Below are 14,235 nucleotides of genomic sequence, written 5' to 3' on the forward strand. Positions count from 1 at the left end.
GTGCCTTGGGCTGGCCCTCGGCGGCTGTGCAGCCGCCATCCGAGGCTTGCCTGCACCTTGGGCATCGGCTGGGCAGCCAACATCCGAGGCTTGCCTGTGCCTCGGGCTGGCCCTTGGCGGCTGGGGGGCTGAGGGTACTGGGGGACTTCAGAGGCAGGCGCGCAGCACAACTGGACCCACCTGGGGGTGGGCCCGGCTGTGCTGTGCACCTGCCACCCTGGCGCTGAGGGGACTGGGCGCCACCATCTTGTGGCTGTGGGTGCAGCCATATTTGAGGGCTTGGCAGTCAATTAGCACATTCCCTCTTTATTAGGATAATTTTCAATTTACATATAGTTGCCAGAAATAATATAGACAGATTTCAGTGTACCCTTTATCCAGCTTCCCCCAATCATAACAGCTTGCAAAAACTGTAGTACAAGGTCACAACCAGGATATTGACATTGATACAGTCAAGATAAAGGATGTTCCCATCACCACAGAGATCCCTCATGTTGCCTTTTTGTAGCTACACCTAATTCCTTCCTGCTCCCACCCCTTTCTTAATTCTTAGTAACTAAAATGTGTTCACAATTTATATAATTTTGTCATTTCAGGAATGCTTGATAAATGGGATCATACAGTATGCACTTTAGGATTGGCTATTCACACTCAATGTAATTCTCTGGAGATTCAACCAGGTTGCTGAATGTATCAGTAGTTTATTCCTTTTTATTGTTAAGCAGTGTTCCATGGTATGAATATACCACAATTAGTTTGACCATTCATCTTTTGAAAGATGTCTCAGTTTCCACTTTGGGACCATCCTCCTATATAATAAAAGGGTAATATGCAAATTGACCCTAACTGCGGCAGGGGGCAGATGCTCAATGCAAGAGCTGCCTCCTGGTAGTCAGTGTACTACCACGGGGGGAGCTCAGCTCAGCCACAAGCTGGGCTGACAGCTGCAAGTGCAGCAGCGGTGGCAGGAGCGTCTCCCACCTCCTTGGCAGCACTAAGGTTGTCCAACTGTGGCTTAGGATGGCCATCAGTCGGACACCCCCTAAGCCAGGGGTGGGCAAACTTTTTGACTCGAGGGCCACAATGGGTTCTTAAACTGGACCGGAGGGCCGGAACGAAAGCATAGATGGAGTGTTTGTGTGAACTAATATAAATTCAAAGTAAACATAATTACATAAAAGGGTACGGTTTTTTTTTTTATTTCAATAGTTTTATTCATTTCAAACATTTTAACAAGAAGAATGTAAACACTAATTATTATAATTTGAAACTTCAAAAAATGGAGGAATCATAACACAATAACATACCTTATATTGAAGATGGCAAAGGCAAAATAAAATTGCCTAACAAAGGAAAGGTACAAAAGCCTTTCAAATTAAACTTAAATATAATAAAATAATTTAAAACTAAAACAAATAGAAAAGAACAAAATGTGTAAACAGTAAATTAAACATTTTCTTTAGTGCAACTTCCAAATTATGCCCGGGATGTAGATGTAGATGGCAATGTAGACTGGGTTGAAAGGTTTTTGGTCTTTAAAACATCAACTTCAGTGGGAACAGTGTTGTTGGTCCCCTTTTTAGCTAATGCTCTGATACTGTGCTCTCCAGGGGCGTGTCTCCCTACATCACCAGGATAACGTGTCTACGCATTCCCAGGGTGATGTCGGGGGACGCGTCCGCGGGCATTACAAGGAGCCTCTGGAAGATTGAGAGGTTGTTCCTTCTACTGAATGGGCGGATATAAATCCACCCACTCAGAAGAAGGAGCTGCGGCCATGTTTCCCGACGTTGTCATGTTAACACTGCTGCTGGTGAAGGAGCGGAGGGGAGAGCAGGAGAACCCTCTGCTCTTTCGGCTCCGCTGGCCGGATAGAACAGCCGAACGGGCCGGATCCGGCCCGCGGGCCGTAGTTTGCCCATGGCTGCCCTAAGTCATCAGTTGGACATCCCCTAAGGGCTCCCAGTCTGCCAGAGGGATGTCTGACTGCCAGCTTAGACCTGATCCCCCAGGGAGTGGGCCTAAGCCAGCAGGTGGACATCCCCCGATGAGTCCCCGACTGCGAGAGGGTGCAGGCCAAGCTGAGGGACGCCCCCCGTCCCCCCGCTGAGTGCATGAATTTTCGTGCACTGGGCCTCTAGTTATTAATAAAGCTTCTAATAAACATGTAAACATTTGTGTCCTGGTTTTTGTAAGTGCGTAAGTTTTCATTTCTTTGGGATGCTTAGGAGTGTAATTACTGGTTTGTATGATAGTATGATAGTTGCATGTTTGTTCGTTTGTTCGTTTGTTCGTTTGTTTGTTAAGAAACTGCCACATTTCTATCCATTTTGGCCATAGCATTTTACATTTCCATCAATAATACATGCGTGATCCACATCCTTGCCAGCATTTGTGGTATTACTATTTTTTATTTTAGCCATTCTGATAATTGTTCAGTGATATCTCATAGAAGTTAATTTATATTTCATGTGCTTGTCACCTACTAATATATATCTTCTTTAGTGAAATGTGTCTTCATGTGTGTTTTGTTGGGCTTTTTTTGGTTCATGTTCTAATTGGATTATTTGCTTTTTTACTGTTAAGCTTGAGAGTTCTTTATTCTAGATCAGGGGTCCTCAAACTTTTTAAACAGGGGGCCAGTTCACTGTCCCTCAGACCGTTGGAGGGCCGGACTATAGTTTAAAAAAAAAACTATGAACAAATTTCTATGCGCACTGCGGGCCGGCTGCTAAGCAGGACAGGCAGCGGCACCCGGCGGGCCGGATAAATGTCCTCGGCGGGCCGCATGTGGCCCGCGGGCTGTAGTTTGAGGACACCTGTTACTAACACTTTTAGGATATGTGGTTTGCAAATATTTTCTCCCAATCTATAGCTTGTGTTTTCATCCTCTTTTGTCATCTTTCAGAGAGAAAATGTTTTTTATTTTGATGAAGTCTAATTTATTTATTTTTCTTTTGTGAAGTGTTCTTTTGATGTCAACTCTAAGAACTTTTTGCCTGGCAAGATTCCTATCTTTTTACTGAAAGTTTTAGTTTTATATCTAAATCCATGATTCAATTTCAATTAAATTTTCCATAAGATGTGAGACTTAGATCAAAAGTTTTTATTTTAATGCCTATGGAGATACAATTGTTCCAGCATCATTTGTTGAAAAAAATATTTCTTCTGCCCAGCCAGCATGGCTCAGTGGTTGAGCATTGACCTATGAACCAGGAGGTCACAGTTTGATTCCTGGTCAGGACACATACCTGGGTTTGGGCTCGATCCCCAGTGTAGGGTGTGCAGGAGGCAGCCCATCAGTGATTCCCATCATTGATGTTTCTATCTCTCTCCCTCTCCCTTCCTCTCTGAAATCAATAAAATATTTTTTAAGAAAGAAAAATATTTCTTCCATTAATTGCTTTTGCATTTATGTCAAGAATCAGTTGATATATTGGTGTTGGTCTGGTTGATATATTGGTGTTGATCTGGCTCTACAGCAGCAGTTCTCAACCTGTGGGTTGCAACCCACAGGTTGAGAACCGTTAGCAGGGTCGCCTAAGACCATCAGAAAACACAGATATTTACATTACGATTCATAACAGTAGCAAAATTACAGTTATGAAGTAGCAACGAAAATAATTTTATGGTTGGGGGTCACCACAACATGAGGAACTGTATTAAAGGGTCGCGGCATTAAAAAGGTTGAGAACCACTGGTATAGAGGAAGTTACATGGTAGACTTGAACTCAGGGATTGGGACCTTACTTCCCTTTAAAGCCTATGTGTTGTTTGAAAATTATTAGAAAAATAGTTGTGGGAAGAATAGATAGCACTGCTAAATGTGACTGGTGGAGGTTTTGCAAGGCTGAAGGTTTTGGTAGTTTAATAGATTGGGTATCTATCAGTCTAATCTGTATAGTCTGCCACCCTAAGCAAGATTGTTCCGCCCAAGTTCACATGGATATTATTATCCCTTTCCCAAAGATTCTTAAAAGAGGTAATATAGGTCTTTCTTACATTGTTTTTATAGGTAATAAAATAACCCCAACTAATAATGTGCTTTCTCCTATAACTTTTAAAACCTCCCTGCTTTAATTTAAGCCTTTTCTTCTTATTTCATCATTTGAAGATATTGTTGATTTGGATGACAAATCATGGAGTGGATTTTATATGTACTCATATTTGTAATTTAGTTTATTCTGTGATAGTCTGTCATATGAACACAATCTGATATTTTTGAATTCTCTTTCTTTAAGGTATTGTGTCCAGATCTGGCACCCTGACTTATGAAGCAGTTCACCAAACAACACAAGTTGGACTAGGGCAGTCTTTGTGCATTGGTGAGGGATTTGTGCTAAAATCATTTCATTGAAATGTAGTATTTTCATTGAATGAGTATGATAGTAACTGTTGTTTTGACTATTTGCAAGAGACTTTGATACCATTTTATTAAAAAGATGCTTTGATCTCAAATTTTATTTGCATAAATGTGAAGTCCTACTGTGTTTTTCAAGATTCATAGTCCAAGATTCCACACTGAAGAGCAAGCATCCTTAGACATGTGGCTCCGGGAGAGGTTTGGTGCCTGAAAACATCACTTATTTTTTGCTTACAGTGAACAAGCAGTCCTTCATATTAGGACTTTTGTTGTTATAGTTATTATTTGCTATTATTATAAGCTATATACTAGTAATTCAGTGCTTCACAGTTACTGAATTCTTTGCCATTTATTATCTGATTCTTTTTTTTTAACCCACACGTAAGGATATGTTTTTGTGTTGATTTTAGAGAGAGAAACATTGATGTGTGAGAGAGAAATATCAGTTGGTTGCCTCTAGTATGCACCCCAACTGGAGATCAAATCCACAACCTAGGTATGTGTCCTGACGGGTACATGGGTCGACGCTCTGACCTATTGAGCCACCTGGCCAGGGCCATTATCTGATTCTTAAGGCAACCCTCTAAAGTACCTCTGAGCTGAAAGTTGGTGAGAAAGTTTAGGTTGAGGAAGGTTGAGCTCCCCAGAATTCCTCTTTTGCTGCAGCAGAATTGCTCTTTTTGCTGCATCATACTGCCTCCCACTAGTGAAGGTAAAAGGTATTTAGATTTTAAAATTATTTTGGTATTTGTTGCCAAAAGCCAGGCAAATTTCTCATTTTTATAAATATTTTTTTCAAATTCTTAGAATAGCTTTTAAAAGCCTTTCAAAAATAGCTTTTTATAATAAAAATTATAAAATATGGCCATTGAGTGTTTTTATGAAGACTCAAATCCATAAATTAGTATAGGAAACATGGCTTTTCTGTGTATGAAGCACAATCTTAGATCCTAGGTAACTTAGTCTGATGGAGAATAAGAGGGGTTTTGAGGCCTGGGTGGTGTGCTCAGTGGTTATAGTATTGGCTTGTGGCCTGTGCACGGAAGGGTCATGGATTTGATTCCCAGTCAAGGGCAAGTTCCTGGGTTGTAGGTTTGATCCCTGGCCCTGTTTGGGGCACGTGTGGGAGGCACCCAATCGATGTGTCTCTCTCACATTGATTAGTTTTTTCTGTCTCTCCCCTTCCTCCCTCACTTTCACTCTCTCTAAAAATCAAAGGAAAAAATATTCTGGGATGAGGATTTACAACAACAAAAAAGAAAGGTTTTGAAACAGTTGCCAATTCCATCTTCTCCACCTTCTGTTTTAATTTGTAAATTGAGACTAACAGGGCCTATGTCACAGAGAGGTTGGAAGTATTAGGAGACGGCAGGTACTGAGACTCAATAGTTGACATATGTTGTCACTCAGTAAATGCTGCTTCCCTTCCTGAACTTCATTCTTCAGAGATGCACTAAAGGTAGGAAATCAGTGCTGCCTTCAGTGAGTTTATAACTTTTAAAAAAGGTGGCATCTAATCTGTAAGGAACATTGTCTTTAATTCTATCCAAGTGCTTGTTCTTCAGATGTCATGTATGCGGAGTAGAGCCCCTCAGTGTATCTCTGTCATCACCCGGTCTGGAGCTGAGGGAAAGAAAGGCGCCAGGGCCCCCTTCACCCTGTCCTTCACTGGGCCTGTGTCTTAACACTTGTGAGTGTTCTCTGAAACGTGCCTCACATATAGTTACTTTGTGCAAAGAAACTTGTTAAATGTTAAAAGACATTCTCGCTTGTAACACAAACATACATTTTCTTTAAAATGCTCATTTTGAAGCTGTTATCTAAGCATAAATTTGTGGGAGGGAAGAGGATTGATAAAGGAGCTAAAACAAAAAGAGGTTTTTCTTTGTATCAGAATCCAGCCACAAACAACTAAGTGCACCATTTTGTGATTTTTTTTAAAAAAAATGTTTAGTGCAAGAGAAATGATACCTTTCAAAATATTGGTGAGCATGGTAGACAAAATAGGAAAAAAATTGAAACAATATTTCTCAACCTAATTCTCATGCTGTTGATATTCATTGATCTTTTCAGGTATTGGAGGTGATCCTTTTAATGGAACAGATTTTATCGACTGCCTGGAAGTCTTTCTGAATGACCCAGCCACAGAAGGCATCATCCTGATTGGTGAAATTGGTGGTAATGCAGAAGAAAACGCTGCAGAATTTTTGAAGCAACATAATTCAGTGAGTTTGGCTTTGGAAAAATATACCTCTTTGCTCTTGAATAATACCATTGGCTTGTTTTGGAAGCTATTTTTATTTCTATAAAGATTAAGTTTTCAAGAAAACACAAAATATAAAATCAAACCTTTCTGAGCTTGGTCTTTATTTATTTATTATTATATTTATTTTAATATTTTTTATTGATTTTTAGAGAGAGAGGAAGGGAGAGGGAGAGAGAAAGAGAAAAACATTGATGTGAGAGAGAAACATCAATCTGTTGCCTCCTGTACAAACCCTACCAGAGATTGAGCCCGCAATCCGGGCATGTGCCCTGACCAGGCATCTAACCTGAGACCTCTTGGTTTGTGCTGAGCTGGGCCTTTAATACTGGCCACTTGGAAAACTCTTTCTGGGTTGCTCTCCTCTCCCTTTGCCATGGGGCCTGTTCTCTGCTCTGAGTTCTCCTCCCTAGGTATCGCTTCATACACGTATGGCAGGTTAGTTGGACTCCTGCTGAAGGGAGAGCTGTTCAGGTCATTGGCCCGAAAGCCCTCACTTGATCTGCCATTATACTTTTTCTTTCTCCTCATCTTAGGGGCTATAAGTGTTCTTTTTCTTGGCTGACCTTCTAAAGACCCCACCTTTTATACCCTTTCCCAGGTTCTCACCTCCCTCTGGCTTCAGAATTTCTTTGCAGAGTAGTACTTCCTTCAGAGGTCAAGTAGAAAGGCTTTATTATCTATGTCCTGTGAAGGTTTTCCCTGTTGCCTCTCCCTTAGAATTAAACATAAAACTTTTGGAATTGTATCATAACTTATTTTAGCTAAGGCAGTTAGGCTCTATTTCTGGGGTGGACAAGAAAGAGAGGGTGCAGTAAGGACTGAAGCAGCTTGGTGCCCAGCAGCCCTACTCAGTGACTGTGTGTTCTGGATGCCATGGCAACAAGCAAGTGAGTTTGAGGATGTCCCTGACACTGAGAATGAAGGAGCGTGGCCAGGAGGCCAGGCAAGTGGGAGGAGATCGTTTCTGTGTTTGTGAAAGAAATTGAGGAGTGAATGAATTAAATGCCACAGAAAAATCATGAATACTAGAGAGTTAAAGGAACCAATAGTATCACCTCCAGGGTAGTATACACAAAACAGTGCATATTTATGTGTGATTTAAGGAATATTCAAGGGTTGTTTTGAGTATACTTGATTTTTCTTCTGTAGTGATTTTGTTGTTTTTAATCTTCACCTGAGGATATTTTACCATTGATATTTAGAGAGAGTGGAAGGGAAGGGAAGAGACAAAGAGAAACCTCAATGTGAGAGAGACACATTGACTGGTTGCCTCCCACATGAGCCCCGACCAGGGCCAGGGATTGAGCCTGCAACCCAGGTACATGTCCTTGACCAGAATCATACCCAGGACCCTTCAGTCCTCAGGTCGATGCTCTATCCACTGAGCCAAACTGCCTAGGGCTGTGGTGATTAAAAAAAAAAAAAAGAAATTTATTGGGGTGACATTGGTTAACATGAACATAATGGGTTTCTGTGTTACAAGAATTACCATGTGCCCACCACCCTGTAGTGATTTAAAACTCTGATCTCAGTAGGAGATGTAACAACTCTCCCCTCACTTTCTGGATCTCTCTCCTTACTTTTTATTCACCCACTAATCCTCAGCACGCTGGAGTCTGTCTGCTACTTAGAATCAGTGTGACCTTGGGCGTGTTACTTAACTTCACCACGCTTCCGTTTTCCCTTGGCAAATAGGACTCCAGCAGTGCCTCCCTCCTAGCATAGTTGTAAGGATTGTGGGGTTTAAATGTTTTAGGAACATAGGATAGCAGAGTTGCACCAGGCACGTAGTAGGCACTCTTTTTTTTTTCTTTTTTTCTTTTTTTTAATATATTTTTATTGATATTTTACAGAGAGGAAGGGAGAGGGATAGAGAGCTAGAAACATCGATGAGAGAGAAACATCGATCAGCTGCCTCCTGCACACCTCTCACTGGAGATGTGCCCGCAACCAAGGTACATGCCCTTGACCGGAATCAAACCCGGGACCCTTCAGTCCGCAGGCCGACGCTCTTTCCACTGAGCCAAACCGGTTTCGGCCGTAGTAGGCACTCTTATTGAGCTGTTTGCTGTTGCTGCTGAATCTTACTCTCCTGTCATCGCTTCTGCAGAGGTCACCAATGGCCTCCATACATTCTTCATCTTCTCCATCCTCTTGGTTCATGTTCCTTGGAGTTACTTTCTGTGGCTGTTTGCTTAAGTGTGAGTGGTTATTGCATATCATCAACATCATGTTTCATGCAGCTTCAAGACAAGCCTCAGAACCATCTTACATCTCTCATCTCTCGTTTCCACTCAGTTCCTAATGTCTGTTTCAGTATGTGGAGATTCAGACTATCATCTATAATTAGTTCTTTTGACCTGGTTCTGGCCCTCCTGGCCTATGTTGATAATTTGTTCTTGATATCTACTCCTTTATTCCCGCCCCCAGGCCATCCTGCTTGTGGCCACCAAATTGTCTGCCCTTCAGAAACACAGACATCGGTGCCTCCACCCTCCTGGCTTTAAACCATTACAGTTTCTTATTACACCAGAATAGATGCCAGCCCCTCACATCCCTCTACCCTTCCTTTTCAGAAACATGCCCCATCTGACATGCCGGTTGTTTTCATTCCTACTTGCCTTTGCTTATGCCTTCTGCAAGGCATGCATACCATCTGGCTGTCACTCCAGACTATTATGGACAGTAGGGGACTGGTATCCTTGGTGCCCAGTCCCGTCCTTGGCACAGTAGGCATCAACACATGTTGAATAAGTGAAGAATAAAATAGATTGGCGTAAGATGTATTAGAATCTCTTGAATTCAGAAAAGTGTAAAGTTTGAAATGTAGGTAAAAATTTAAGAAAAAGATTTAGATTAATATGACATTACACTTCGTTAAAGTGAATTTTAAAATGTACTTAGGCACAACTCTGAATCTCTTGAATAGGGTAGATGTTAATGGGCAAAACTAAACATACACGTTTTGTTTCATTTTGACATGCTTTTCTCTTCCTGGCTAATTCTTACGGAGCTGATTTTTATTGAGGACCTGCTGTGTACAAGATGCTAGGTGGACAGTTGAGTTGATATACACAGCACTTAGCACAATACCTGGCACAGAGCGAACTCTCAATAATGGTGTCTGCTGCCACAACTACTATTTTTATCATTGTTACAATGACAGTGATTATTTGCAAAAGTAGTGTTGCTTAACCTTCATCTTGACCCTTTGTCCTTGTCTTATGAGTGAGGAAACTGGCCCAGGGAGGTTAATGGCCTGCCTGAAAACCCAGGTCTCCCTCCTTCTCCTCAGGCCATGGAGCAGCAAGGGTCAGATTTCAGGGACTGGGGGCAGGAGGTCAGCAGTCCTCTGTGTCTGCTCGATTCCACTGATAGCTTCCTAACTGGTCCTTCTGTTTTTACTCTTTCACTCTTGTCATCATTTCTACGTCCTGTTTTCAGACTACAGTTCCCCCAAAGTCTGTTAATTGTATTTTTCTCTGCTTAAAAATCTCCAGTGACTTTTCTTTGTTAATAGAATGGAGTGTAAACTTGTTTGGCATTTTAGTCTCATCATAATCTTGTTCCTTTCTAGTGCGGTATTCCACTATTTTTTTTCCCACTTTTTTTTTTTAAATATATCTTTATTGATTTCAGAGAGGAAGGGAGAGGGAATGAGAGATAGAAACATCAATAATGAGAGAGAATCATTGATTGGCTGCCTCCTGCACGTCCCCCACTGGGGATCAAGCCTGCAACCTAGGCATGTGCCCTTGACCAGAATTGAATCTGGGCCCTTCAGTCCGCAGGCTGACGCTCTATCCACTGAACCAAACCAGCTAGGGCTATTCTACTATTGTATAGGACCATGGGAATTAAGTGGAGTTAGTGCCCCTTGTGTGAGATGCTCATAACCTTTGCAGAGCTTGCGAGTGAATGAATAAATGATTGTGGAATCTTTTCTTCTTAAGTGAGGACATAGTCCCTGTGTTCAGGGACTTCACAGTTCCATAGGGGAATATGTAGATATAAGTTACCACCAGAGTGTGAGTAGAAGTGTGTGACAGGCACAGCAGAGCCATGGGGCAGATGATTGACTGAAGGGCATCTGTGGAGAGTGTGGGAGGAGGCATCCAAAAGGCTTGAGAAGTCCTAAAAGTTAAGTAGAAAATTGCCAGGAACCCAAGGAGGATGGAGACATCCTCAGCAGGGCAGAGGTGGAGTGTCTGGAATTACTGAGCAGGAAGAGTGGTGGGAGATGGGGCTGGAGTAAACAGGCTCAGACCTCGTAGAACCTGGCCTGCTGGCACCTCAGCACGACTTAGGGCATGCACGCAAACTGCCTAGTCATCGTTCACTGCCAGGTACTCCAGGGGAAGAAAAAGAAACAAAAAGCCAATTTTATTGAAGAATGTCCTTATGAAGCAGTAAAAATCATTAATTTAATTAAATTAAATCTTAGCCCTTGAGTCAGTTTGTGATGAAATGGGAAGTAAAGCACTTTCCCACTAAACTGTGAGCTGAACTAGCTGCCTTTTTCGCCAGTTTTACCAGGAAAAACAACTAGCAGACAAAGTGGTTAACCAGACCTAGGTATTTGGCAGACCTTGTCTCAAAACAAACAAAGCCAACCTGCCGTGTCAAGGAAAACACCTTGTCGTATTTGTTGCCAGTGGCACAGTTTGAGCTTTCAAGCGAATGCTCATATTTTGGAAAACTTATGTCTGCCACTGTGAACTTGACAGCATCCCTCCTGAAGACTTTCCTGATGAGGTCAGTGCTGACGCTGGGTGTGACCTGCTGATGCTGGAGGACGAAACGTCAGCACTGGGCATGTCCACGTAACTTCCCACCTCATCTCTATTTTCGCACATTTATAAAGGGTGAACTCGAAAAGAATGAAGACAAAAGCAGGTTGAAATAAAACAGGCTGATCGTGTGTTTTAATTAATTATGATCACAAATCACATGACATGTATTTTCAAGTGTGCATTTTGTATGTATTAGTACAACAGTTGGTACAGCGAAGGGGAAGTTTAATATCTAATCAGGAACAAGTTTGCTTCTCCTGAGTTTGAGAAGTTGAGTTGTCACAGGTGGGGAGAGCAGTGGTCTCACTCACAGCTTAGTATTTGTGTGGTTTCCTTAGTGAGGATGAGGGACGGCCCTGGCCACGCCACTCACCCATAGTGTTGAAATTGATGTTTAGCGTTGATCAGCTTCTTCATTAGATGTTTGTAATATCACCTTTCAGGGCCCCAAAGCCAAGCCTGTGGTATCCTTCATTGCTGGCTTAACGGCTCCTCCTGGCAGGAGAATGGGTCACGCAGGCGCCATTATTGCTGGAGGAAAAGGTGGTGCAAAGGAGAAGATCTCTGCCCTTCAGAGCGCAGGGGTCGTGGTCAGCATGTCGCCTGCGCAGTTGGGAAACACCATCTACAAGGTGAGCTGTTCGCACGGGCCTTAGAGTGGGCCCGCACGGCATCTGGGTCTGATCTGTGTATTCTTTCTGTGTGCAGCTCAGCAGCCCCTGGGAACTCTATGTCCTAATGTCCTGCACGGGCAAGACCAGAATGATGTTCTGATTAAAAACATTTCTTTTAAAATTAATCCTTGGGATTTGCTCCTTTGTGAGTGGCAGGATATAATCCACAGGAAAGCATTTCATAGTCTGTAAATACCACAAATTCCATTGTAGAAGCAGTGCAAAAAATTGCCTTGTGTTTTGTTTTTCTTTCCTATGGAGGGCCTTTGGGATACAGCTACCCTGATCCCATAGTTTTCTGTTTCCAGTGGGAGGGGTTGATGGCTGAGTAACAAGGAATTAAAGCTGGAGAAGAGGGAGTTGGGGTGGAGGGAGATTTAGAGAAGGGTTAGGGTTCTAGCCTTTAGTTTCTGGTCCTGGTTGGGATGGGAGGTCATTATTGTTACAGGTTGGAGGATGACCTCTTACACATTTGCTTTTCTTTCCCCCTTTCTAAAAAAAGATTTTTAAAAATACGTTTTTATTGAATTTAGAGAGAAGAAGGGAGAGGGAGAGGATAGGAGAGAGAAACATGGATCGTCTGCCTCCTGCATGCCCCCTACCGGGGATTGAGCCTGCAACCCAGGCATGTGCCCTGACCCAATCGAACCGTGACCTCCTGGTTCATGGGTCAACACTCAACCACTGAGCCACACCAGCTGGACTCCTTTCCTTTTTAATAGGACATTGTGGTTTAAAGTATTCTAAGATTTGTTATCTTCGTAATGATTCTTAGCCTGTTTCTTTGCGTGATCATTTAAGGTTCTCTCTCTGTTTTTTATGATGATTATAGCCTTAACAAAAAGCAAACAAACATCAAACTTCATAAGCAGGACACAGGCCCAAATTGTATTCCCAAGAGGGAACAGTGCAATATTACCCTTGTTTTAGGGATTATAAAATGGACTCCTTATTTTATTCCAAAAGCATAATCCTGCCTTTTGAAATATGACACTGTAACTGTATGCCATAGCATTTAAAGAAATCTGGGTTATTAGAGTGTGTGAAGATAGATTTTTAAAAGAGGGGCAGGGGAAAAGCAAGTGCTTAAAAATTTACATTGGAGACATGTGTTACCACTTCACTCCAGTAAGTGGCAGTAGGCATCTCCGAATTGTTCCAGTCTAGAGAAATGTGATTCTCGGTACTGTTTTCCTCACAGAAATTTCTGATTTTGTTGACCTTTTGTTCAAATCTTAACTGAGTTTGTGAAACCAGTTTCCATTGCCTTATGAGAAGGGCCAGTGTGGTTCACGTATTGCTTTGAAAGTCTGGGTAAGCTCAACCAGGTTTGTCAGCTCTTAATAACAACTCTGCCCTGGAGAAATAAGTATAATTCACAGCCTCTCGCCTACATGTTTGGGAGACGTAAAACCGAAGCACTGCCTCCAGCTCAGTGAAATTGAGGCTGACGCGGACTAATTTGAGAGCTGCTATTTTGTAGTCAAGTACCTCATCCTGGTACACTTTACTTCTGTAATTTTTTGGTTGTTCAAAGAATCCTGAAGAGCTTTCAGATCACTTTGATCATGAATGTAATTTGGATCTTTTATCTTTTTCCTTTCTTCTGTCTCCGAAGGAGTTTGAAAAGCGGAAGATGCTGTGAAAGGGAAAACAGGAAGTTCCCTGAGCCTGGGGAATGAATCGTTGTGTAAAGTGAACCAGTGGCAGTTGCTTCTGTTGTCCACTGTCAGCCTGCGCCTGTCCCAGGGCTTCCACACAGCCGGAAGCCAAAACAGAAACAAGGCTTCGAAAGTTCTGTATTGAGATGTTCTCACCTCATGTGTAACGGAGACAGCCAATAAATCTACCATTTGATTTCAGTATGACTTTGGCGACCTCTTATTGCTCCAGTGTGGGGGCATGGGGCAGTAGGAGAAATTGAGGGGTGTGCGTGCATGTGTGTCTAGGTGTGAGTGTGCGAATGTGTATTTTCATGGGTTCTGTAGAAAACATTCTAACTAAATCTTTTGAAAGAATGAGACTAAAAATTTTAGTATGGCAATTATCTAATTATCTGAGACATAGAGTGACCTTAGGTCTCTTTGGAGTTGTAGATTGCTCATGTGTATCATGTGTATTTATAATAGTCCCCATCTT

General features: G+C 42.2%; 1 protein-coding gene across 1 annotated transcript in view; it reads left to right on the plus strand.

Annotated features, from left to right (window-relative positions):
• SUCLG1 (succinate-CoA ligase GDP/ADP-forming subunit alpha) overlaps positions 1-13,958 on the plus strand; it is a 36,705-nt gene extending 22,747 nt beyond the window's left edge. The window contains exons 6-9 of the mRNA XM_080684057.1: positions 4,242-4,325; positions 6,437-6,588; positions 11,866-12,054; positions 13,715-13,958. Coding sequence (XP_080540183.1) covers positions 4,242-4,325; positions 6,437-6,588; positions 11,866-12,054; positions 13,715-13,741 — 452 coding nt within the window. The 3' untranslated portion in view covers positions 13,742-13,958. The remainder of the gene's footprint in view (positions 1-4,241; positions 4,326-6,436; positions 6,589-11,865; positions 12,055-13,714) is intronic.
• Positions 13,959-14,235: the final 277 nt, after the last annotated feature.

Source organism: Plecotus auritus (assembly GCF_963455305.1).
Source record: "Plecotus auritus genome assembly, chromosome: 8".
Lineage (NCBI taxonomy): Eukaryota > Metazoa > Chordata > Mammalia > Chiroptera > Vespertilionidae > Plecotus > Plecotus auritus.